Source organism: Rhagoletis zephyria, unplaced genomic scaffold (genome assembly GCF_001687245.7).
Source record: "Rhagoletis zephyria isolate East Lansing unplaced genomic scaffold, Rhagoletis_zephyria_1.1 Rzeph_scaffold_04501, whole genome shotgun sequence".
Taxonomy (NCBI): Eukaryota; Metazoa; Arthropoda; class Insecta; order Diptera; family Tephritidae; genus Rhagoletis; species Rhagoletis zephyria.
Genome location: NW_016161584.1, coordinates 26,515 through 50,106, shown reverse-complemented (window position 1 = coordinate 50,106; position 23,592 = coordinate 26,515). Strand labels below are relative to the sequence as shown.

General features: G+C 34.4%; 3 protein-coding genes across 4 annotated transcripts; 2 read left to right on the top strand and 1 right to left on the bottom strand.

The window, feature by feature from the left end:
- The first annotated feature begins 3,952 nt into the window (after positions 1–3,952).
- LOC108370827 (L-threonine ammonia-lyase-like) lies at positions 3,953–13,441 on the top strand. Its single transcript, XM_017626240.1, has 7 exons — positions 3,953–4,412; positions 7,877–7,947; positions 10,212–10,308; positions 11,400–11,753; positions 11,831–12,123; positions 12,210–12,432; positions 13,112–13,441. The coding sequence occupies exons 1-7, from the start codon at positions 4,113–4,115 to the stop codon at positions 13,238–13,240; spliced, it is 1,467 nt and encodes a 488-aa protein (XP_017481729.1). The 5' UTR covers positions 3,953–4,112; the 3' UTR covers positions 13,241–13,441.
- Positions 13,442–13,903: 462 nt separating this feature from the next.
- Positions 13,904–20,296, top strand: LOC108370826 (L-threonine dehydratase catabolic TdcB-like). Of its 2 annotated transcripts, XM_017626238.1 has the most exons (7): positions 13,904–16,009; positions 16,073–16,143; positions 16,618–16,714; positions 16,785–17,138; positions 17,206–17,498; positions 17,605–17,831; positions 19,894–20,296. In XM_017626238.1, exons 1-7 carry the CDS (start codon positions 15,890–15,892, stop codon positions 20,229–20,231), a joined length of 1,500 nt encoding a protein of 499 aa, XP_017481727.1. In that variant the 5' UTR covers positions 13,904–15,889; the 3' UTR covers positions 20,232–20,296. The 2 variants fall into 2 exon arrangements, with proteins under 2 accessions (XP_017481727.1, XP_017481726.1); XM_017626237.1 differs by having other exon boundaries at positions 13,904–16,143.
- A 43-nt stretch (positions 20,297–20,339) lies between these two features.
- Positions 20,340–23,349, bottom strand: LOC108370825 (radial spoke head protein 4 homolog A-like). The gene is made up of 4 exons (XM_017626236.1): positions 22,704–23,349; positions 22,441–22,633; positions 21,136–22,057; positions 20,340–21,079 (listed from the first exon to the last, which is right to left on the bottom strand). The coding sequence occupies exons 1-4, from the start codon at positions 23,027–23,029 to the stop codon at positions 20,364–20,366; spliced, it is 2,157 nt and encodes a 718-aa protein (XP_017481725.1). The 5' UTR covers positions 23,030–23,349; the 3' UTR covers positions 20,340–20,363.
- Between the last annotated feature and the right edge of the window lie 243 nt (positions 23,350–23,592).

Sequence of the window (23,592 nt, the reverse complement as noted above, 5' to 3'; positions counted from 1 at the left end):
TCAACTTAGTGTATAGTGCAGTAAAACAAGCGGTAAACGAAAGGAAAAAAGTAAAAAAAGAAAACTAAGAATAAATGGAAGATCGAAGCTGATAAAAGCGTAAATATTAGTGAGAGTAAATGCAAATGGATTAATTTAATTTAATAAAATATACATATTACCTATATACATAATGATAATACGTTGATGAGTGGGCGAACGCGATAAAAGTTATATTTTAACTGACTTAGCAATATAAGGTTATCTGTCTCACCACGGTTCGTTCTTTGAAGAGTAAAATAAACACCTATATATATACATATATACATGAAAATTTAAACGCATTCTTCCTTTGTTGCTTTTTTCACTATAATTTTATTCCTTTCTTTTTTTACTTTAAGCGTTATTTAGTTTCTTCCTTCAAACTACGATAATAAATTTAATATTAATTACATTTCTTCCTTGTTTGTTGCTGTAAATCAATTTTAAACAAAAAAAAAATATTCAGATAGCCGTAAAACTGCAATTTTATTGTTGAAGTAGAAATCGNTTCCTTGTTTGTTGCTGTAAATCAATTTTAAACAAAAAAAAAATATTCAGATAGCCGTAAAACTGCAATTTTATTGTTGAAGTAGAAATCGATTTTACGTTTTTAGTTTATTTGAATAATATTCATTAATTATTAATAAAAAATATACACTTTGAAAAAAAAACACAAAAAATATGTTTATCAAATTTGAATGTGTATAGCGGAGTGCAAAAAAAAATTAAAAATATGAAAACAAAAAATTAATCAAAAATAATACATATATGTACTATGTATATGTGCATATGTATGTATGTATATGCGCATTGAGCGGGAGCAGCAGCACAAATTTCTCAAGTGCAGATAAACGATTTAGGTTTAGATACTTACCAGATGCTTTGTTTTGAACTAGTAGCTGCTATTGCCCACAAAAAAAGTAAAATTATTAAAAAAAAAAAGTTGCGCAATGCGCACGCATCAGCACCCGAGTTAGTCTAATTTTCGGCCCGACACTTGTATACTTTTCCAGCAATATTAAATACCCTCTTACCCCCGCCCCCATTGTTGCTTATGTAGTTTGTTTTCACTTACATAGTACATACATATACATATACTTTTCTTCAATTAATTTTAGTTAATGTAAAATATTTAGTGAATTGCAGTTGACGACATATGTATGTAGTTTTATAAGTTGAGCAAATAGTTGTGGTGAAGTAATAAATACATGTGAATGTAAGTATAAAATCAAAAAGCAACAACTGTTTACTTGTTTTTGTCGCTTTTTTTCGAGCTGCCTTGTTTTTTGGTTAGCGAAAAAAGGCAATAAAAACAGCGGAAACAGCATTGCTTAAAAATAAAATAACAAGCGACAACTTGGTATATTGGATAAGTGATAAGAAATGTAAGTAAATTACATAAAAAAGAGATAACATAAAAGTGAAACAAAAAACAAAAACAATGAACTCTAATACTTTAATGTGTATGATGAAAATAAATGCGTAAATAAAAATTAAATGATAAACCTAACACCAATCACTGTAATTATTTGATCAATAAATGAATGAAAGAACTATATAATAAAATCACAACTACGTATTTTAATGCTTTTTTACCAGTTAAAGGCCAGTATGCAGCTCTCAAGAAAAGCAAAAACTCCATATAAAATGACGTACAAGAAATGGCTAAGAAATATTCTTGTGTTAACATTTTCTTGAGGCAGTACGCAGTTCTTAAGAAATTTGCTACGCTTTCTACTACGGTTTTCTACATTTTTTTTGTGAAAAAGCACAAGGCAACCCATGCTTGCAACATAAATATATGCCCGTTCCATTATTTCTTGAGGAAAGAGTGAGGCAACAGGCTGGTGAAGTATCAGATATCAAAATTCCTTCTACACAAATAGTACGAAATAATGGCAATATTTTTCTTGGATCAAAGCATTTCAGGAAGAAATTTGACAAGTTAACTGCTCAGAATTTTATGTGCCTGGAACTGAAGACCCACAAACCGTTCCACATTAGCGTTGCCAAATGTCCCGTATTTGCCGGAACGTCACGTATTTTGCATTAAATTCGAAATGGTCCGCCGGGACAAGATTTTTCCGAATTTTCGACAATTTCATTATACATTTCAACCTGTAAACTTTTACCCCACATGGCCATGTTTTAACGCGTCTATTGTGAGAAGGTCATTAAGGTGTTCGTACACGATGTGTATTTGCATTTGTACATGCTACTTTTTACATATGGAAATGCCAACATATCGCGTAAAGGCAAATTAGATTTGTTTGTGTACAAAGCAGATGCACGTATGTACATACAACTGTTTGTTTGTAGAAAGATGAGCGACAAACAAAAAACACAAACTGAATTCGGAAGACATTTCCCATTCCCGCCCACTGGTCGCCAAGTCACAATTTTTTTTTATATTTCTGGGTTTTTAAGCCAAAATATATGTTGCACAAAATTTTTCCTTTGTTGAGGGACTGTTACTACACCGTTTTCAGTTTTAGTTCGGAAAGTTGCAATTCATATTTAGAAATTCCATTTTAAACTCAGATAGTTCAGTTGAACATGAATTGTAACTTTCTGAATTTAAATTGCAACTTTCTGAACTAAAACTGAAAAAGGTGTAGTCTTTGCCATATTAAGTAGAATACAAAATTCGTATAGCTGACGGACGTGGCAATTGACTGATTTTCACCATATACCAGATTTATGTCTTCCTAGGTTAATACAAGTTACAAACTGAATTTCAGTGAATATTCAGCAAAATCGGTGCTAATTTACTACTTTTTGTCACATTTCGTCTTTTAACAAACACAATAAGCGACGACATAAGCTCTATTTTTACCGTTCTCAGCGTTAATCCAGTTTAGTACGGTAGACACGTGTCTAAGAGGACGCCTAAATAATTCGCTTTGGGAGATAGAAGTTATATAAGAGTTATTCAAAGCAAACCAAAGTGCAGTTTTAAGTTATATTCGCTCTATGCTTACCCTGCAAAGAATGCGACTAATCCGGGCGGACTTCGGGAGCGACTAATACCACTTTTGATATCTTTATATTGGAATGAACTGTTCGCTTTTCGAACGGGTATAAAAATCGACCAGTAAATTTTAAAAAATAAATATTTGCGCCAGCTGCGATTCGAACCGGGGTTCACAGTTTTGCTAAGCGAATACTCTCTCTATGTGCCAACGCCGCACGTGGAATAAGTGCGTACATATCATTAAATCGTTAATAGTTAATAGAGATGAGTCGGGGATTAATTGATATCCAATTTTACCCGTAAGGGATGAGTCAAGACTAATTAATTGCCAATAAATAGTACCCGTATGAGACAAATTAATGCCCAATTGTACCCGGTTGTGAGTAATTTCGGAATATTCTGTTTAAAGATTAGTCGCACAATTTTTTGCGGGGTACCTATATTGTACATATGTATGTACGAGTACATTGAAATCGATGCCATGGCAAGTGTCGCTCTGTTTACCGTTATCGTTAACTTTATAATTACAATTGCCAATGTCATAGGCATATTTACTAATCAAAATATTCCTAATCCCTTACCAAAAGTCAACTGAAATTGACTTCGTGTTTAAAAAAAAAAAGTACATAAATACATTTGCTGCTTCCGATCTCCCTCGAAATTTTGCCTCGATAAATACGGTACGGCTACATGAATACTAATTTTTATTTTTTGCGCGACTGCCGCTTTATTCTTATCTCCATCCGCGAGGCAAATACATAGTAGTAAGTAAATTATGTATGTGTCGAACAAATGTAATCCCAAACGATCTCAATAAATGTTCTTATCGCATTATTAATTTATTACGACTCAAGTGTGTTTAATCAATAAATATGCAGTCATATATATGTAAATACGAGCACATATTAAAAGCAAATTAGCTATACCTACTACTGCCTATAGCTATTTTTAAAAATTGTCCATTTTAATGTGAAAGCTGAACGGTGGTCTATATTGTGTGGTCAAACGAGCGAACATTGATCAGTTGATCGAAGCTGCATGAACGATTAAGTAGTTGCTTTAGAAAAATTTAGCATAAATAAGTGTTTGGTGGTAGTAATAATAATTGCTTTGAAAAATGCCTTCAGAAGAAAAAAACATTGAAAAAAATGGTGCAGCCGCACCAAAATCGAGTGGCGCCGATAGTGCAAGCTTAAAAGATGAAAATCGTAAAAATATAAAATCCAAATATACGACAAAAAGCAGTGGCACAGTCCTTTTGCCCAATCGTGATGTACCATTGCCTACGAAATTCAATACTTCGGATAATATACTCGATCCGTTTTGTGATCCTGCTAAACCACAAAAAATATCTTTTCATGATGTTACTTCAGCGGCATTTTTAATCAGAGGCGGTGTTGAGAGAACGCCATGTCCGGTAAGGAACATAAGCGATATCGTTTATCGGTGAATCAGGATTTGTGAGTTTGTGTGTTAAGAACGGACTAAATCGTGTTTTTACAATTGTGAAGATGCACATATTGCACTTCACGAAACTAGAAAAATCAGTTGGCGCAACGGTAATGCCCTGCCAGCAAATGGAAGAGAATTTTATCGCCCATCGCCTCGATGTCAAAGCGATAGTAACTCATTTAATAAAACATACTATTTCTTTTCTATATTCTTAAAAGTTGCTCGGACGATTTTTACCCCTTGAAGTGTTGCAAAATAGCAAAGCAAATCTTGGAAGTCCATTCAAGTAAAACTATATTTTTTATTTAATTTTTCAATTAACGTGCAAGTAATTATATTCGAATAACAAATAATATAAAATTACGTTTAATTTTAAACAGATGCGTTATTTGATTTATTATGTTAATGCCTTTTTAGGTACTATGAAGTTTCAGAACTGCTTTTTAAAATGTTTAGTTGGAATTTTATTAAATATGGGTGCGTTTGAGCTAGTAATCGTAAGCCGAAAGCAGAATGAAAATGGTGTAAGTAACTTTGCGCTTTGGGTTGCAAGTTCAAAGGTATCCCAAAAATTTCATAACGTTCAGACTTTATCTTACAAGTTACTATCATTCCTTTCGAAATAGTTTCCAATTTCTCTATCGCTTTCGTGTCATAAAGACGTGACGTCTTGGTGGAACAGTTCTTCCCGATAAGAATTCGAAAAAATAGCGATATCGTCGGCGATGATTTTCACAGAAATGTCGTGTTAAATCATGATGCAATAATACAAGGTGTTATCGGTTGGCAACTTCTCGCTCTAATTCCGCCATATTGACTGCCTTAGGTGAAACAGTGTTACTTCTTCAACAATTCTTTGCCTAATAATATAGTTGAACTTTTTTTATTTTTTCTCTCAAAAAGGTATTTTATCTTATTTTATTAAATTTCATTACGAATATACTATAAAAAAGCAAATTTTGTTTAGAAGAAAATATGAAATTTTATATTTTTCCCCCAAATGGGGATTAATTTCTTCCCGTTTTTCTTCTTATTCTACTGAGCTAAGGCAGTGTCAAATCGAGCTGTCACAACTGATACCACCTTGTATAATTGCATCATGGTGTTAAATTAGTAACTTCCGCAATAGAAAAGGCAGGCGGGGTGGTTATTCAGCATGGTACAATAATAACAGTTATTGTATTCCCTGAGAGTTGTTCTTCACATTGCTCCCTTGTGCGCCCTTATTTTCATTTCGACGCCGTTCAATGTTGTTTCTTTTACTTTTATTTGGCTTTGCTTTTTGTTTTCGCTCAATTTAATTTTTATAATTTTGCAAAACAAAAGAAAAAACGTTTGAAATGAAGTTAGCAAAATAAATAAGTCCTCTGCAAGAAGGTTTTAAAAAAAAAAAAACTACGTGCACATATATGGTATATGGGTACGGTGACCATCCGTCCTGTATTATACGGAACAGTCCTCTTTTTTGACCACTTTTCCTGGTAATTTATTTATTTTATACGGGACGCCAAATGTTCTGTATTTAATTTAATGTCCTGTATTTGTCCCTTATTCGGTGTTTCGATGCCTTAAACTATGTTCACATTACCAACATAAAATACTTAGTTTCGTTTAAAATACCTCACTAAATTAAGTGCGTTCATACACGCGTTTCTTTATTTGTCTTGACAGCTTTGTAGCAACCCTGTGTTATTGTTTATTTAACGAAAAGAGATCGCGAATGTGTGTAATTGCGTATATTTTTATATTCTGAGTTGTTTGTGGTAATTTCTTAGATTTTAGATGACTGATCAAAAGAGAAAGCTTCTGGAAATATTTTACAAACTGCCACGCGCGATTATTAAAAACAAAAACGTCCAAACACAATGACATATCAGTTGTGGGACCATACTTTTTTCGATTATTATCGATAAAATTAGAACCGACACTGATTTGTTCGTGATTTGGTTCTTGGTTTAAGATAAACTACGTACTTTCATCTTAATTTATTGAGAGACTTTACAAGGCGAAATTACTTAGTTTGTACTTAATTTATGCGTAAATTAAGATTGACCTCTAAATTACGCCAATGGGAACATAGTTTTAAAAGCCCATTAAAATGGCATGCCTATGAACGAGTTTTGAGCGACGTTGGTATATGATCGTAATTTTCTCCATAAACAGTTACTATTTTCTAATCTGAATGTCTGTGATTCGCATCGAGGAATACAGCAACCTAAATAGAAATTAGGACTCGACATTTTAGTAAGCTCTGGCTATTTTTCCTTAGTTTATTTAATGTTTATTATTTATTTTATAAAAGTAAAGCTCTTTTCGGTAACAAAGTTCTATGGGCAGAGCTGTTGAATAATATTTTTACTATGGTGAAACACTTTTGCCAATCTGCTGTGTGAAATGAAATCTTTTTGGACAGCAATAAATTTTTGATAACCGCAGATTTATGCGGAATAAAATATTACAAATTGAAGTGAAATTAATATTTTAAGAACACATCTACCATCGTTGATTGCAATTCATCAATTTAAGTTTTTATTTAACGAAAAATTATACACATCAACAATCTTTGCGATTGTCAAAATTTTCTATGCATTTGTCAAAAATTTCACTAGCCTCATGAGCTACTGAAATTGTATTCACCTCATAGTTGTCAATAATTTATTTGGCGCGAACTTTTTACCGATTTACACACGCTCATAATAAAAAATTTCCAACTTTATGAAAAAAACTATAAAAATTAATTCTGCAATGTTTCACCGAAATTTCAAACTTTTTACTTAAATAGAATCTTAAAAAAAAAAATTTGTTTGCAGTTTTGTAATTCAATAAAATTGCATGGCTAATGCATCTAGGATCAAAAAAGAAGGCTGAAGATCTGTAAGCTGTTGTGGACAAAATTTGAAAAATGATTTTTTGTCCCGTATTCAGCTCTCATAAATATGGTCACCGTATATATGGGGTGTGGAAATATCCCTTTTCCCTAGCAGTTAACCTTTTAGTGTGGGCAACAATGATGTTTTTCAAATAAAGCAGATCGGAATATGCGCTCTCTGGGAAGACAATACCTGTAATTATTGTACCATGCTCTCACCTGTAGACATTTTTTTGGCAATCAGCTGATAGTTGGGGCATCCACAACGGTGTCGTATTGTTGTATCTCGTAAATTTTAAACACCTAAAAATATATTAAGGGAGTTCGCAAAGTACCATCAAAGTTATATTTTGAATATTTGCTATGTTAAAAAATAGTTGGTTGTCTTTTCAAATTCTCTAAACATTTATTTGAGCTTTTAAAGTTTACGACTTACAACAATACGAGCACTTACGACACCGTTGGGAATCCCTCAAGTGTTTTTACTTAGGAAACTGTACGATTACTCGTACTTAGGTTATTATTATACATATAGAGATATATTATTTTACCTTTTCTAGCGTTCCACATCCTCAGATGCGTACGGCATGGACTTGTATTTGAAAAAAGACTTTCTGCAGGTTACTGGCAGGTGAGAATGGAAATTAAAAACTATGTAAATAAAAACACAATTATTTTTAGTTTAATCCTTTTTGCGGTTACATAAGCGGAAGTCTAAAACATCATGTATTTTTTATACGAGTACAAAAGTGTGGTATAATGAATTTCACTCGATTTATAATTATCAGATTAACTTGCAAAATACCATAATATAGCTTATTAAAAGTCTATTTGATAACACACACCTCTAGCCATTTAGCTATAGTGGATGCCCATGAGTTGTATTAAAATTGTAGGTACCTTTTACGTAAACACCACTAAATCATTAAATTGTATACAAACTTTTTTTTTTTTGTTAAATTAGTCGGTAATCAGTCATTAACTCTGTAAACAATATTTGTTGATCTTTGACTGTGAAAATCTTTCCATTAAGTGAGTGAACTTATAGCTGACCAGTCCAAAGTACATGCGTACAGTATCGGTCATATATATAGCACTCCATTTGAAAGTGATATTGTTTGCCACCTAGGGTCATTTATTTATTTTTAAGAATTTTTAAACAAAATATTTACAGTTCATTCCATGATCAAAAAAAAAACAAAATAAGGTAGTTTCACTTTGAAATTTTTTTGACATAAACTGACGTTTATACTTTTCGTAAATTGCTCAAGTAGCACTGCCATTTCAATAAATTATTGTTTTCGAAATTTTAATAATAAAACGCTAGGTAAATTTACTTATTTCATCGTATTAGCAGAGCTGTTAGTAAATGTGCATTGATTTAAAATACCTTAAAGTATCTTACCGCAAAAAATGTGGCACTATCTGCAGTGTTATCTGAAATATTATTATATCTGGCCCTTTAAGAAACTTATATTTTAAGATGTTGCTTTAATTTGGATTCTCTTTAGTGGAAATTTGAACCATGGAGTGGTTAAAAGGAGCTTACCGTCAATGAAAGTACCATGGAAGCATAAACTTATTTGTTATAACGCATAATGTAGTCCTGAAGAGGAGAGTAAAAAAATTCCTAATTATTAGAGCTTCTTGTTATATTTTTAAATATATATTTTTTTAAGTTAATAACCACTTTTTTAATTTCTTCAAAGAATACAGTAACTTCAGTTTAAAGGAAAATGTGATAGGCACATTTTACGTCAAATGGGAGTAATGGCGGGTAAGAAGAAGAAGTGAAACTACCTTGAAATTTTGTATCATTGCGATCAGGAAGCATGAATTTGATGAATTGTCATAATTTTATTAAAAGTCAGTCCTTTAACAACAACAACGAATGCCATTAAATGGAACTACCTTTTTTTGTATCATCCCAACAAACGTTTAGGTTTGAGCTCAACGTGAGGTTAAGTTGAGAACTAAGGTATTTCACGAGTATTTAGTTCTTCACTGATCGTATCTCATAGAAGAGCGTACTGCTAGACATCGGAAGTTTCTACTTTATAATTTTCATGTTATTTTTAACGGCCATATTTTTTTTCTTCAAGGTTTTCCGCGAGTTTTTGTAAATCTGTACAAATCAGGCGAAATTATTTATCCGCCTTCGCTCTTAGATTTTGATACAATGCAATTACCGTATTTATCATTGTTGGTGTTTTTGCCACATCGATGGGTTCTTTCTGAAGAAGGTTCAGTGAATTATGAAATGCATGCAATAACACCGCAATGAAAAAATTAGATTTGCCAGCGCATCGTAATACTTTCCACTGCAAATATGTAGAGAATTTCTTCCTCTGCAATGTCGTTTTATTTTAAACATTTTTTGTTCAAATCGTTTGATTTGACGCAGTCAGAGTTCTTGGATAAAATACGTTACTTCTCTTTAATTTTTAAACCAAGTATGTGAATCAACTCAAATCCTTATCAATTAAGTTAAGTTACAATTTTCAAAACGGTGGCAACCTTCAGCAAAAATATTTTCGGCAGTAAGCCTTCTTAAACCTCTTTCTTTTGACAGCCATTTTGCAATATTTAATTTTTCTTATTAAAATACTTAAACTCCGATTTTTTTTTTTATATTCTAAGTTACACCTCTAGCAATACATCGGTGGAAACTGCATTCAATTCCATGGATCAGTTTTCGAGTGATGCGCGTACAAACATACAGACAGACAGACAAATATTCTAAAAATTGTTGATTTGGCTTGTGTTGCTCTAATAAAGACCCCCCTATATTAATTTTTCATTAAAATCTATAACGTACAGACATCGGCCTGTTACAATTTTATTACTTATATTTACATATATAGATTATTCAATTACTTAACTCCTTTCTTATAGCTTCAAAGAACGTGGTGCCCGCTATGCGCTGCTCTGCCTCACCGATCAACAAAAGAAGACCGGAGTTATATCAGCATCGCTAGGAAATCATGCACAGGTCTTTCTTTCATATCAACTTTTAATTTTAAGCATGATACAATAATTTTTAGAAGGTAGTTTCACTTCTTCTTCTTATCCGCCATGTTAGCTATCTGACAGAAAACGTGTTTCGTATTTTTTGTTGTACCAACTTATTCAAAAAAAAAAAAATCCAGCTTTTGACGTTGGAAAAATAAAACACAGAAAAACCAAACATATAAGTAGAGAAATTTTCGAATATTTTGAAATAATTTTCTTCATGAAAAATTAACTGCTGCTTTCGTGGATATTGCAACACACGGAATAGATGTAAGGACACAGCTATAAGAGCCACCGCACACCACAGACTTTATCGGCCGCCTATTTAAATGATAGGGCTCGCTTGAAATATGTACATGAAGATGTATGGAGGTGCGCACATTACACCAGCTTAATCGCTCTGACCAATAAGTTGTGGTGCAATGGAAAGACTAGCGAGCACATCTAAATTGGCGGCCGATAAAGTCCGTGGTGTGCGATGGATCTAATCCATTATAAACAAGAAATATTGCTGTTATATTTTCATTTTTATGATTTTTATTCATGTGATTAGCTGTGACAAAAATGTATGAACAAAATACGTGTATTTATATTAAAAATTAAGTGATCAGTTATGAAACATATAAATCTTTACATGTTCTGTTAAAAAATATCTAAAATAACAAGCGATAATCCCCAAGTTCTATATCGTAGCAGTGGCCACATTGCGTGTTTGTCACAGACACGGTTTATGTCAAAAATTTTGAAGTGAAACTACCTTCTAAAAATTATTGTATCATGATTTTAAGTAGGGGTATTCGTCTAAACATGCAAACTTATGAGACATGTAAAATTTTGAGTTTACACTCAGTGTTGCATCCTCATTAAATAAAATGACAGCACCGACGAAGTATTTGAATTTGCCCTTCGTTTAAATTTATCGTACTTTGATAGATGGTTTACAAAGCCGAATATTTGCGAGGATTAAGCGATTTACGAGGGATTTAAGAGCTTAGACGAATACGCTGAATACACATACAATGCATTTTAAATTCTAATTTAATTGAAACGAAAAATACAACTCTCCTATAGGCGCTCAGTTATCACGGCTGGAAGCTTGATATACCCGTTACAGTGGTTATGCCAAAAGAAGCACCTATTATGAAAATACAAAAATGCCGCAATTACAAAGCGAATGTGGTTGTTGAGGGCAAGGATATGGCCGAAGCTAAGGCGCTCGCCATGAAAATGGCGCAAGACAGAGGACTGCTCTACATCAACGGCTACGATCATCCACAAATTATGGCTGGACAGGGTACAATTGGTTTGGAAATATTAGAGCAAGTACCCAAACCGGATGCGGTGATTATACCAGTTGGTGGTGGTGGACTTATAGCCGGCATTGCAACGGCCATTAAAGCATTATCGCCGGACACTAAAGTTATTGTGAGTTGAGAAAGCGAGATTTTCAACTTAATTTCCAAAACTACAAAAAAAAAAACACAATTTGAAAATTAAAACAGGGCGTAGAATCAGAGAAATGTCCCAGCTTTTCGAATGCGATGGAAAATAATGGACCCATATACACACCACTAGATAATACGTTAGCCGACGGTTTGGCTGTGCCCAAGGTGGGCTACAATGCTTATGTAACCGCCTTGCCACTCATCGATAAGATGGTAGTTGTAAAAGAGGAGTGGATTGCTTTGGCCATTTTACGTTTGGTGGAAGAGGAGAAGTGTGTGGTGGAAGGTGCCGGTGCTGCTGGATTGGCTGCTATACTTGCGGGACATTTGAATGAACTGCGGGGCAAAAAGTGAGTATCAGTAAAGTTATTTTAATAATAGGAGTGCATCGTCAACAAAAACAAAAAAAAACAAAAAAATCGACGTTTATCTACAGAGTGGTAATACTTTTATGCGGTGGAAATATCGATACAACTGTGTTTGGACGCTGCTTGGAGCGTGGACTTGCTGCGGAGGGACGTTTGGTGAAATTCTGTGCAGAGGTTAGCGATCGCCCTGGTGGTATCTATGAACTCTGTGATATGCTCTCACAATTGGGTGTCTCTATCAAGGATATAATGCATGAACGCGCTTGGCTAAAGGATATTCATAGAGTAGAGGTGAGAACTGATATATTGTAGAGAAGCTTTAAACTTAAGCTTTTAAAAATATTTGGTTTTTTAGAAATTTAGTTTTAATTTTGATAAGCAGCACTTCTTTATTTCCTATATTTAAATATTTTCTATTTATAAATCTTTTACGTACCCACATACAGTCAGCTTCAAATATAAGTATACACTGTTTCACGAATTTCTTTATTTATATTTTCCATACCAAATTTTGATTATTTTTTTTAGAAAATTCAATCAAATTCAATAGCAAAAACTACAAGAGAATTTTTATTTTTTTTTCATACGAAACTCGGGAAAATGCAAAAAAAATTCAATTCGATTTCTTAGAAAAATTTTAAGTATGCAGTATGTTTGTAGCCCATTAAATTCTAGTATAATAAAGTGCAAGTTTACATAGCGGCGCTAAAAAATTGCATTGAAAATTTCGATGCAAAATTCTTGCATTTTCCCGAATTCTGTATGAAATTAAAAAAAATTTATTCTGTAGTTTTTGTTGTTGAATAAACTATATTTTTATAAAAAAACCAAAAAAAATTTGCTATGGAAAATATAAATAAATAAAATCGTTAAAACGTCAGGGTATACTTATTTCCGGCGCTCACTAGTATGCGCGTACGTACATACTTATTTCTATAAAAATGTGTTTCTTCTTCTGGTTTGCTTTTAGGTGAAAGTAATTTGTGAGACCCGTGATTGGGCACATAGCATGGAACTGAAAAATAAGTTGAAGAACCATTACGCGAATGTAGAGTTCTCTGAGGAACCTTTGGCCATACATCACAATGCAGTTATATAATTATATATATCTTATATCTTAACTTAAAGTTACATATTTGTACATATCGACCCATTTGCGCGAAATTAGCGTATGTATGTGGCATTTTTTCGAAATCGACTTTTTGATGCAAATTTATTTTTACACCACACAACGTATCAGCCGAAAAAATATTGCAGCTTCTTAATAAAATCCCTTTCGTTGCGCCGAAAATTTACTGTATATTTTATGGTATGTTACTATGACTTTTTTTCTTGTGTGTGAAATTATCGTATGTGCCATAAAAAATACTTAGAACATAAATAAAAAAATTTAAAAAATTTAGAAAAGTGAAAAAAACGCACCCCTGTAAATTTGTCTCCTTTTTCCAGTTTGCTTATTTTTTCCATTTTTTTTTTTGAAAAAGTACTATAAATATCTTAGAAAATGTTGGCAACCCTAATTGAAATCCTCGATTATACATATGCATTACCGGTTCATCTATGTAATTGAACCAAACGAACAACTACTATTACATAATAAATTTTCATTTAGAATGGAAACAAATTGAGAAATCATTTCTATCTCACTTCAAAATGTATTGAAAATGTGCCGTATGTATGGCCGTTTTTGAAATGAATTCTGAAATAGGGCGTTCTTCAACCAAATTCTGAAATAGGACATTTTTGAAAATTTTTTTGAGATAGGGCGTTTTCCACCAACAAGGCGGACCCTCCTGCATCTAGCTTCTGCCACCGTATACCTTAGTAACCGCGGAGGTGGCTCCACCTCGTCCTTGTGCGCCATATAAGCGGAGATCAACCAGAGTTCTCCGGTCGCACCCTGCAGGCTCACCGTCACAATGTCTCCATCGCTGAAGAGGCAAAATAAAAGCATTTAGTTCCTTCCTGATAAGCATGCAGGATCGAGGTCTACCTGCGTCCCGTTGCACCATCAACTTGTAGTCCTTCGTCCATTTACCAGAAACCGTATTGCTCAGCCACGGCTCCTGGATGTAGTCCTGACATCGACTCCACCTTTCTCAATGTGGATTTAAAGGTTTGCTGACGCCGCTTTAGAGTGCTGAAGATTGATCTGTCATCTACTAGTAAAGCACAAAATGAGCATTAGGTTGTAAGTTGCAAAATAACGTGTATGACATTGGTCATGATGACAATTTTGGTACTAAAAGCTGAAAGAAAACATTGATTACCTGGTAAGGTGCTTGCTTACCTATTTTCCCAGAGGAATAGAGGTCGCTTAAATACATCCTTCGGTGCTTCGGCAAAATAATTATTTTTTTTTTAACTGGAATAATTAAAAACCTTTTCTACCGAAAATTAATTGATTTTTGCAGAGCTTTCGTTTACTGACATTAGGGTGGTACGTTAAGGTCATAAGGCCATTTTTCCTCTTCACCTTGTCGAATTCTAAAGTACATACAAATGGGTATTTCCAAACTGGAGTGACAAAATGTTGAAAAAAAAAAACAATTTATTAAGTTTTTCTGGATTTGCATAGCAATTAAATGTCCCCTTATTCAGTAAAAAAATACAACTATAGGTAGTAGCGATTTAAAGATATTAATAAACATACGCACTGGCGTGACGTCTCGAAAAACAGAAGTGCATTTTGACTTGTATAAAAGTTGTTGTAGTATTTATTATTGGAAGTTTCTAAGTCTAATTTTCCAAGCTTTTAAATGTAGAAATCTCTCTGCTGTGTGTTTAATTAGTTATATTAGCTAATGTGACGTTACCTGGCGTTATGTTACTAAAATTCCCATTGAAAAAGTTTTGTTAATATTGTTCTTGAAACAATTTTTAACGGGAAGAGAAAATGCATCTTATGTCGAACGTACTTTTTATTTTGACATCAGCGGCTCCATTGTTTGCAGATCTGTTTTTTACTACGTTAAACTAAACATGCCAAATGTGAAACAAGGCATACATAGCTTAAATACGGTTTTTCCAAATAACTCGACCCTGGCGCCACCTAACGAGACCCCTTTTGGCAAAAATGTTCCTGCTTACTTAACTAATATATATATTATAAAAATCAGCTAAATCGACCTATAAATAAGTTAGATATAGGACTTTTATATTTTTTCGATAGACTTTTCGCTGGAATTGCCCATATGTGGTACAATACCAGATTGCTGAAACGAAGTTGACGCAGATTTGATTAGATTTAAGCTATCATTTGTCGATTACGAGTTTGATATTTCGCAATCATTTCGTCTGGTCTATGCACTATTCGTTATGACAACGATGTGTGGAAAAGATAAGCTCTTAAAATTATATATATACATGTATAAATAAATTTCATCCAAGATGACTGAATACCCATAGTTTATATCGTTACCAATGCACCTGGTATCGAGACTGCTACAAGTAAATAGTAACGATTTTTGCTTATAAAAGTCGTTAGTTGAATATTTTTTTTGGTTTATACATATGAATGCGGATTTTAGTAATTTGGTATTCGGCACTCCTTCAATATAGACGGAAAACTGATCATATTAAAATTGGAAATTCCATCACTAAAATTTCGCTTTTCAAAGATATTTTATATTTTTATCATGATTTTTCTTATTTATTTTGTTAAATTGTACAAATTGTATACATATGTAACTAGTTAAATCTTAAACAATATTTAGACAAGAAAGTTTTCAGGCGTAGTTTTAGTACAATGGATGATGACATAATCGATGTAAACTGTAATCCAAAAAAACCACGTGATATAAATCTTGAACATATCACCACGGCCGATTTACTTTTAAAGGGAGAAGTGGTGAAGACGCCATGCACGGTATTGAATTCCGATATGCATAGTTACTTGTATAGAAAGTTTTACGTTCAAATTCTCTTCCAGCGTGCTGCAAATTCTCCTGCTTATAATATGGATTTGTATTTCAAGAAAGAATTCATGCAAGTAACAGGTAGGTAAGAAAACTATAAATATAACGATATTTTAAATACTAAAAAGTGTCAGCGATCAGAAGTAAGGATGCCGCAGAAGCTTTCAAACTTACTAGGCTCGTGCTTTTCCTTAACAGCGTTTCAAAAAGCCATATTCACAGTGCGAGATGCGGCTAAAATGGAAGACACTGGCATTCTCAGCTTGCACGAAATTGTGACCGTTTGACAGACGAAATACTGATCGATCTTACTTCATCTATGAACCTTCATTGTAGGTGGATAGACCGTCATCGGTTACGGGTAGTACTAGTTATGTCCCATTCTTCTCTGATCGGAAACCGTATAGATACTCCAATATTGCCGTCCGAACTTGATACATCACCTTTCAATTCGTTGCATCATTCTTTAATTGTATATGTATGGTCCTTATTAAAAATAGATTTTACTTCAATTAAAATGCTTTCTTTCGTAATTTACGTACGTATGTCTATATTGCAGTTTCAAAGAACGTGGCGCACGTTTTGCCTTACTTCTACTATCCGATAGGCAGAAGGAAATTGGCGTTGTTTCAGCCTCAACCGGAAATCATGCTTTGGTAAATATTAGTTTGATAGTTGATCGTAACCACAACGAAACTTTAATGCCTTCTGAGCCCTATTTTACAGGCCATAAGTTATCATGGAAATCAACTAAATATACCTGTTACTGTGGTAATGCCCACCTGCACTTCCCGTTGGAAAATCGAAAAATGCCGCTCATATAAAGCAACTGTCATTATCGAAGGTCGCGACATTGCCGAGTCCAGAATAGTCGCATTGGTCTTGGCCAAGGAGCGTCAATTGGAATATATTAATGGCTACGATCATCCACATGTTATTGCTGGTTGTGGCACCATTGGATTTGAGGTTCTAAATCAAGTACCAAAAATCGATGCTATAGTTGTGCCAATAGGTGGCGGCGGACTTATAGCAGGTATGGCCTTAACCGTTAAGATGGCATCACCAAATACGAAGATTATTGTGAGTTCATCAAATGCATCAAAAGTAATTATTTTCACCCCCAAATCAATCGCCGGAACTTCTGCAGGGCGTGGAGCTAGAAAAATGTCCCAGCTTTACGCGTGCTCTGGAGAATAAGTCACCAATTTATACGGCACCAAATAGCTCAGTGGCTGAGGGTTTACTGGTGCCAACAATGGGTTGTAATGCCTTCCCTATGGCATACACATTAATCGACAAGTTAGTGGTGGTACGCGAGTCTTGGATAACTCTAGCCATGCTACGGCTGGTTGAAGAAGAAGGGTGTATAGTCGAAGGTGCTGCTGCCGTGGGCTTGGCAGCAATATTGGCGGGACAATTGAATGAGTTGCAAATGAAAAGGTACAGGATATTATTAGTTGATAATAGCTTAGTATAAATATACTATATGCTTTTATGTATGTACATATATTTATTTACCTATGAATATATGTATTCCTTTTTCTAGAGTCGTGGTTCTACTTACTGGCTGTAACACGGATGTGGTGTCCTTCGGAAGAGCTCTAGAACGTGGCTTGTTCGCAGAGCGTCGTTTATTGCAGGCTGATAGTGATGAAAGTGAGCGCCAAGGCGGCTTACTCGGACTTTTGGAAAAACTTTCGAAACATGGTTTAGCAGTTAATGATTTATTGTCCGAGACTGTCTGGTTAAAGTTAGCCTACAAGATGGAAGTGGGTAAGTATAAGGAAGGTATTTAAAGTCATTAATTTTTAATAAGACCCAATTTCTACAAACAAAGAATTTTTCATATCAGAACAAGCTTCCAAGTTGATAATAAAAGCTAGAGCTCATGATATTATTCGAATAATTCGATTATTCGTATGTTTGAACGTTCGAATAGCAATTGTTTGTACGATTGCCATTCGAATGTTACTATTCGAATAGTTGATTCTCTTCGATTATTCGAATAATCGCAAAGCTATGATTATTCGAATTCCTTTTTAAAATCGAATATTCGATCGTTGTAGTAAACGTTATATATTAGGGACGGTAACGGTTATGCTTTTTTTCAAAAAGTCAAAAAATAATCGTTATTTTTTCATCGATATGTTTTCAGTCAACAATAAAAGTTACAAATTGACTTTTATTTTTTCGGTCAAAAATAAAGGTTAAAATATGACTTTTATTTTTTCGGTCAGAAATAAAAGTTAACACTTGACTTTTATTTTTTCGGTCAAATATAATAGTTAAAATATTTTTTATTTTTTCGGTGAAATATAAAAGTTAAAATTTTACTTTTATTTTTTCAGTCAAATATAAAAGTCAAAACTTGAACTTGGCAGCCAGTTTAAGAACGTTCTATCGCTAAAAACATTTCAAGAACGCCCTTTTTCAGAATTTTATTGAACAGCCTAGCTCAGAATTCAGTTCAAAAACGCCGTATTTCACTTGAAAATGTATTGAAAATGTGTTGAGATAGGGTTTGCACCGGATTCTAAAATAGATGGGAATAATAATTCAAAAGGGCGTATCTCGGTATTAGAATTTATGTGGACCTACCTGAATTAACTATCACATTTAGTTGCGTTCAGCGAATTCCGGAATACACAAACACTCGGCGTGCTTCACTGCGTCTTAAAAGTATTCTTGTGTTGTTACTCCGTCCCAAAACTCCTATGGCCTCATTCATAAAAAGTAAAATCGATTTAAAGAGCTTTATGAATTAAGATTTTTAAACAAAATTTCTATTAATAAAGCATTCTCCAGTTTTTATGAATGGTGGTGTTAGATAATATATTTTCCAAGTGTTTAGAAAGTAGGTAAAATATCGACATTCTCCTGGGAATTTAATTTATAAACTCACGCGCTTTCTTCAGAAGTGGGTTAACTTAATATTTAACTTTTCTTATTAATTTAAGTTAATTAAATTTTTCTAATATGTGGCAATCCTTATAAAATATTATTTTCGCAGTAAACTTCAAAAAACTCTTCAGCTTGAGATTCATATTGCAATATTTAATTCATGTCATCAATTGAATTGAATTAAAATTTTCAAACAAGTGGCAACCTTCCGCAAAAATATTTTCATCTGTAAGCCTTCTTAACCCTAAAAGTGTAATCTACGTCTGCGAGGCGTTTACGGAGTGGGTCTTTTTTTAATTTTAACACAAAATTTACTCTTTATTTTGTTGTTTTAAATAAATGTGGTTATAGTTTTTATTAATAAAACTATGTTTTATTATTAGTCAAACTCACAACTTCAATATTCTTTAAAAATAAGGCAGGACTAAGTATATTTTAGCTCACAGGTTATATTTTAAGTACATAAGCCTCTACGACGTATGTTAAGGCTGTACGTTACTCCCAAATAGATTAGGCTTCTAGGGTTAAATCTAATTCGTTTGACAGCCTATTGCAATATTTACTTTATCGTATCAATTAACTTTTACTGCAATTTTTCATTTCTATTTCTGCAATTTTCTATTTCTATTTTTTGTGTATTTTAAGTTGCACTAATTGCTCTAGCAATACATCGTTGAAAACATTCAATTCCATGAATTATAATTCACTAACTAATTAGTTTTCCAGTGATGCGCGTACAAGCATACATACAGGCAAAAAGACAAAAATTATAAAAATTGTTGATTTGGCTTTTAATTGGCTCTAATAGAGACCCTTATATTGCAATACAATTTAATTATGTGTATAGATTTTTCCCAGATACGTTTTTTATTTTACGGCCCGGCGATATTACTCAAATATTCAATGGGGGTATTCAAATACCGATTTATTGCAGATAGACGCAATATGCCGTCCCACAATTTATTATCTCTGGCTGTATTGACAAAGAAGCTGGAAGATTCTTCACTGAAAACAACAAACCAACAAATTATGCCAAATGAGAGCAAAGAAAACCCCAAAACAGAAAGTCTAGATGAGCCAAAGAAAGGTGTACAAAAGGCTTTAGAAAAAAGAGCAGAAGAAGAGAAACCAAAACGGTTATCCGAACAGTCGCCACAACGAACAAGATATGGAATTCTCGAAAAGGCACGACAGGAGCCCCCATCTGTATATAAGCATAAAAAGTTATCAATGCTGAAACGAGTGGCATCATCAAAAAAGCATCCAGTATAATGTCCGAATAATTTATGTACAACTTTTAATAGGAAATAAAACACACATGTTTGTTAGGTTTTTTTTTTTTTTAATTTATAGAAAATGTGAGAAAATATTATAAGTACGAGCATTATGAAAAATTTCAATAAATCATACATCATCATCATCGTCATCGATGCTTGTATCAGCCAAGTACTCTTCATCATATTCACTCAAATGCTCACCATCACCCACTTTCTTTTGTTTCTTGAGCAAACTTAGACTATAGGCCTCCTCCGCTTCGGGTGTGGGATCGGTTGTCTCTATAAAATCCGCCTCGCCATGTGGATACTCATCCATCACAGGCGCCAAATGAACGAATGGCATATTACGTGCCACATACTTATGGCCCCAACCGATATAAATGGATTCGCATAGCTTATCATAGGTGAATGTGTAGGCACCCGGCCAAATGTTCGATTGCATGACAAGTATGCGTTCATTTTTATTGGTGTACCTGCTGGTGAAGCGTGTTACCCATGGCATGGTGTACTGATCGCTAATATCGAAATAGATTGGATTAAGTATTGGTGGTCCAACTTCGGGTGCGGATAATTCTTCACCCTCCTCATCCTCATCCACATCCTCATCTTCCTCTTCCTGCTCTAAATCTTCCTCTTCTTCAACCATTTCCTCCGTACGCATTTGTTTCCGCAAACCTTCCAATATCTTATCGCGTTCTTTTTTCGCCTTCAATTCATCGAACCAAACCACACGTCCCTGAAGTAGTAAATTCGGACGAACGTGCAACCATTTCTCAAGATTTGTAAGATATTCTAGCTGCTCCGGTTCATATTTTTCATTTTTTAACAGCGTAACATCATTATCTGCAATTGAAGGAAATGATTAGCTTAAAAACGAGCTTCAAGATGTTGCAGCTTACCGATTTCTTCTTCTTCCCCCTCGCCCAAATCATTTGGTTCGTCGTCTTCTTCTTCCTCTTCCTCGTCATCGTCTTCGAATCCATCGAATGCACGTTTTTCCTTCTTCGTCATTTTGCGATAGTAACCATTTGGCGCAATGTACGTACCGGCGGTAATTCGACCGATGAGTGCACGCAAGTAATGCTTCTCTTTGCCCGGAAAGCAAGGATAAGATACAATGTCAGCTTCAAGATCGCCCGTAAGAAACTTTTTAATTTGGCGGCTGGCATTGATTTGTTTAGGTGTTACCATAGGCAACTCTATCCAGTCATCCGAAACGGAGTTCACAACAAAATACGAAAAGCGATTAGCGCCCGTACCTACGATTTCAGGTGGTATAGCGAATACTTCTTTAACTGCGACTATTGGTATCGGCGCAACAACTGGCACCATTTTCTCCAAATCTTCAATCGGATGGTCATCCCAACCCATATTTCCTGGTGTTAGCTCAGGGCCGACAAAAGTTGGTACTGGCTGTTCGGGTGATACCATACGAGCCATCATCGCCTTATTGTATTCTTGTAGCTCCTCTGTCATTTGTTCGGCTCGCGAGAGTACTTCTTCATGCGACAATGATGCCTCCACTACATAATAAGAGGCTTTGAGACCATTCATCATTCCCCAGAAACGGCATTGCATAATCGATGGATGCATTTGTAAACGATCCATGGAGCAAGCGAGTTGAAATATGTCATCTGGATTGATGCCGAAGCCGCATTGATTCCAAAAGAATTGCAAGTGTTGTACACGCTCGTTGAATGTTACGAAACGGCTCATGTCCAAAATATCAAGTTTCAAACTTCCCAAAATTGCCGATTTGGACTCCTCTGAAGGAATTGCCTCCGCAGCCAATGGCAGCTCGTTCGAATCGTATACGGGTAACTGTAAGAATGCAGATGGCATTGAGTATTAGCTAAGGCGTTTTTGTTTCTACCGAAAAATGTTACCAACCACGTAACCTAAGTAAGTAGTAACCTAAATATTAAAAAATAAAAATTACCTTGTCATTGAACTCTTAGCAGAGATACTAAGAAAATCGCAATGAAAAGATAAAATTTGTAGGAAGAAACGAGAACGTCCTTAGTAAACCTCTACAACTAATTCATTTAACCAGTACTCTAGTTTCTAATGAAACAAAACGTAGGGACGTATTGAGGACGAACATTTTATGTTTTTATATCAACAAAACTTTCAGGTTAACTCCATAAGTTCCATTTTTTGCTTTCAAGTTGCATCAAAGACTTAGTATTCTTCTGTTAGCATACCTTCATAGATAAAAGCATCTTTTTGGCCACACGATAGAGGCGACACTCTTCGAAAACTCCATCTGGTGGAAATCGTTCTGGCAGATGTAGCTTCTGTTCGCGTACATTACGACTGAATTCTTCGAAGAAATCAATTACATTTGGTGGTCGCTCATCGATGACTCGCTTGATAATGTCTGATAAGTGATCAAATCTACAAAAGGGGGCATATTAATTAAAATGATCTACGAAAGATGTGTTCACATTATTTATATTTAGCCCACAAGTTATCGCCGCTGATACTGCTATATTTTTGCATAATAGCTTTAGCCACATTCAACTCGTAGCCAATGTTGGGCGGTTCTTTGCGTGTGTGATCGTGCTTCTGGCACTCAGCGTCGAAATATTGGCTCAACAAAGTATTGGACGATGAGGAAGAGGTGGAGGTGGAAAATATAGGCGCACATGGATTCTCTGCCTCATCTGATTTGTCTGTTTTGCCCGGTTTCTCTACTTTGCCCATGAAACGGCCACAAGGAAAATTAATATTGGAGCTTGAAGTTGTGTCCATGGTGAAACCATCACAGGATTGCTTTTGATCCAACTCCATTTCAAATTGCTCTTGCTTTTATTTGATTGGTGAGTTGATCTTTTAAATGAAATCGATGGGATGAATTTTTTCTTAATTTTTGTTAAAAATTAGTAATGAAAAATTAAAATATTTGATACCCCTTTAATAGGCTTTAAAGACATTTGACTTTGAGTGAGTTTTTTTTTTTACTGAAGGTTGGTTGCTATAATTTTTGTATTAGAGTTGATAATGCACATAAATAAATTACCAATGCGAGTGGCCACTTACGGCAGATTTCAAGTATTGGTACACAGGTTTCCAGGAATTTCGTTGAAAACACTGTTCTCCCTCTGTCTACCGCAGTTTACTGGATGTAATATGAAAAATTAATGCGAGTTTCGGGTTTTAAAAACTTTAGTAATAGATTATTTAATTTTTCTTAGCCACCCCAGCTCATTAACTTATGGTCAATAGACCAGGCAGGGTGGTCAAGCATTCCGACAACAGTCAAGTGATTGTGCCTCAAGGAGTCAACAGACAGCAATCCTGAAAGTGGTCTGAAGTCCGCCATCTGCTTGTTGAAAGCAAATACCTAGCTTGAC